At 58.2% G+C, this 2,618-nt stretch overlaps 1 protein-coding gene across 2 annotated transcripts in view; it reads left to right on the top strand.

The window, feature by feature from the left end:
• DNAJB5 (DnaJ heat shock protein family (Hsp40) member B5) overlaps positions 1-2,373 on the top strand; it is an 8,138-nt gene extending 5,765 nt beyond the window's left edge. For both annotated transcript variants that reach the window (XM_010162804.1, XM_029083699.1), the window contains one exon: positions 2,032-2,373. In XM_010162804.1, coding sequence (XP_010161106.1) covers positions 2,032-2,265 — 234 coding nt within the window. In that variant the 3' untranslated portion in view covers positions 2,266-2,373. The remainder of the gene's footprint in view (positions 1-2,031) is intronic.
• The last annotated feature ends 245 nt before the right edge of the window (positions 2,374-2,618 follow it).

The following is a 2,618-nucleotide window of genomic DNA, read 5'->3' on the forward strand; positions in this document are numbered from 1 at the left end:
CGCGGCTTCGCTGCGAGCGGAGGAGGACCCAATGCTGACCTAGTTAAAGCTCTGCTCTCGCAGCACAGCGCTCAGCTATCAAACCCACAGTGATTTCATCCCCAGGGATAAACCTCTTTCTAGGATGCGGGGCAGCTCCCGTGGTTACTGGTGTTACTTCAGCAACCGTTTTCCCAAATGCCAGCAAAGTTGGGCAAGAAGGATGAAAAAAACAAGGACATACGGCGGGGGAGCGATTGCCTCGGATTCTTGCATCTTGGCTCTAGGAAGGAAACATTAAGATCCCGTCTGCCTTCCCTGTCACCACCCGCTCCCGCTCACCTCCCTCTGCCTGCCCTGTCCACATGCTCCTATAAGGAATTCCTGTTCTCCTTCCCATTCTGTGGCTGCAGATGTCCTTTCCCCAGGCACATGGACCCATACAACCCTCCACCACGCATGGTGGTGGGCACCAGTGAGCAGGAGGGCTTTGGCATCCTTGGGAAAGCACAGGGCAGAAATGCATTGGTGGGGGGAGATCATTCTTCACTTCCCCCCAACCTGCTGGAGCTCCAGCCAAGCACCCACTGCTTACATGGAGCTGGTGATGGGTATCCTCCTGCAGCCAGAAAGGCTCATCACAGAATGTTAGGGGTTGGAAGGGACCTTGAAAGACCATCTAGTCCAACCCCCCTGCCAAAGCAGGAGCCTAAATGAGATCACATAGAAAGGCGTCCAGGCGGGTTTTGAATGTCTCATCCCTGGAGGAGACCCTCTGCAGATGAGCTGTGCAAGGAGATGGCCCCAGCTCTCCTATTCTCTGCTCTCTGGAACCCACCAGCTGGTTCCAGCACGAGTCCCACCATGATCACCATGATGCAAAGCCCTGGTCCAGCCACAGAAGCTGCAGCCATCAGCTTCTGGACCCAACAACCAGCACGAGAAGAAGAGATGTTTCTCCTGGTGCCTGTTGCTACTTTGCCACCAGAGGCTTTTCCTGGGCAGGAAGGTGCAGAACATCCCCCCATCAACCCCAGAAACAGCAAATCGCATCCTACTGCCCTCCATTTACAGGGTGTTTGGGGGGGACGGGGGGCTGGGGCCCCCAAGACCCAGCTCAGAGAGGCAAGCCTGTGCTAGCCCCCGCCACGAAGCTTGAGGCTGTACCCCCGGCAAACCCCCCCTCTCTTCCAGAAGCATCGCTCTGCAATCTTCTCCCTCAGCCCTTGCTGAAAGCCTGGAGACGATGCTGCCCACGTGTACGCCAAAGCTGTCTGAGTTATTTAAGGACACAAGGATTTTCTTGCTGCATTCCCGCGTCACATGGCTCATTAACGCAGGCCGGCTTGCGGTGCCACGGCACCCACCACCCCGGCTGCTGATGGGCTCTGGGGTACGATGGGGTGACACCCATGAAATGGCTCGAGACCTGTAATGGGGACCAGCCCCTCCAGGACTCTGGCTTCCAGGAAAGCTCAGTGCTGTGTGGTGGCCACACCACCATCCCACACCGGTGTAACTTTTAGGGGCTGTTGGTGGTGGGGACGGGACAGGGGCTGTGCTATAGATAACCCCCAGCGCCAGGCAGAGCTGCTGGGCTCCGGAGGGCGGCAGCTGATGAACCGTGGAGGCATCCGATGATCTCAGCTGGATTTTCGGCTCCCCGAGGCTGAGCAGCAAGGCTGGGGAAGGGGCTAAATTTAGCCTGTCCTGTTGCTGCCAGTGGCCGGGCATTTGCTGGTGGTGGCTCCTGGGGAGCCCGGAAGGTGGGGAAGGTTCTCCTTCCCCCCATGAGGATGGGGCATCCTCTCCTGGCTTATCCCTCACCTGGGTCACCTTTCTCCTGCACAGCTCCTGCAGCCCAGCTGATGGTGGTTAGACTGGGCTGGCACCAGTAGAGACCTGCCTTTGTGCTGGTGAGCATCAACGGATGCTCTTGGGCATCCCTCGAGCAGGGCCAGTTGGTTTAACCCGGGGAGCAGCCAGTGGGGGGACAGGGATGCTTTGGGGTGTCAGCCCCATCTGATGGCATGTCCCCTCTTCTTCCCACAGGCCTTGTGCGGCTGCACCGTGAACATTCCCACCATCGATGGGCGGGTGATCCCACTGCCCTGCAACGACATCATCAAGCCAGGGACAGTGAAGAGACTGCGTGGGGAGGGGCTGCCCTTCCCCAAGGCCCCCAGCCAGCGAGGAGACTTGATCGTGGAGTTCAAAATCCGCTTCCCAGACAGAATAGCTCCCCAGACGAGACAGATCCTCAAGCAGCACCTCCCCTGCTCCTAGAGCCCGGGGATTCTCCTCCAAGCAGCAATACTCCAAAAGCATGTGCCACAGCACCTGGCCCACATGGAGCAGAGGTGCCACAGCACTTTCAAATGCAAAAAAAAAAAACCCTCACACTGCTTTCCTTCCTCCAAAAACCCACCCCATCCACCCCTCTCCCCATCCATCCCTCTCCCCTTCCACTCCTCTCCCCATCCATCCCTCTCCCCATCCACCCCTCTCCTCATTCATCCCTTTCCCCATCCATCCTTCTCCCCAGCTATTCTCCCCAGCCATCCCTCTCCCCATCCATCCCTCTTGACCTGTGTTCTGCACCAACAGCGGGGAGGCTCCTGCCCATCACAGCTCTCCCA

This window comes from Antrostomus carolinensis, unplaced genomic scaffold (assembly GCF_000700745.2).
Source record: "Antrostomus carolinensis isolate BGI_N321 unplaced genomic scaffold, ASM70074v2 scaffold30182, whole genome shotgun sequence".
Taxonomy (NCBI): domain Eukaryota; kingdom Metazoa; phylum Chordata; class Aves; order Caprimulgiformes; family Caprimulgidae; genus Antrostomus; species Antrostomus carolinensis.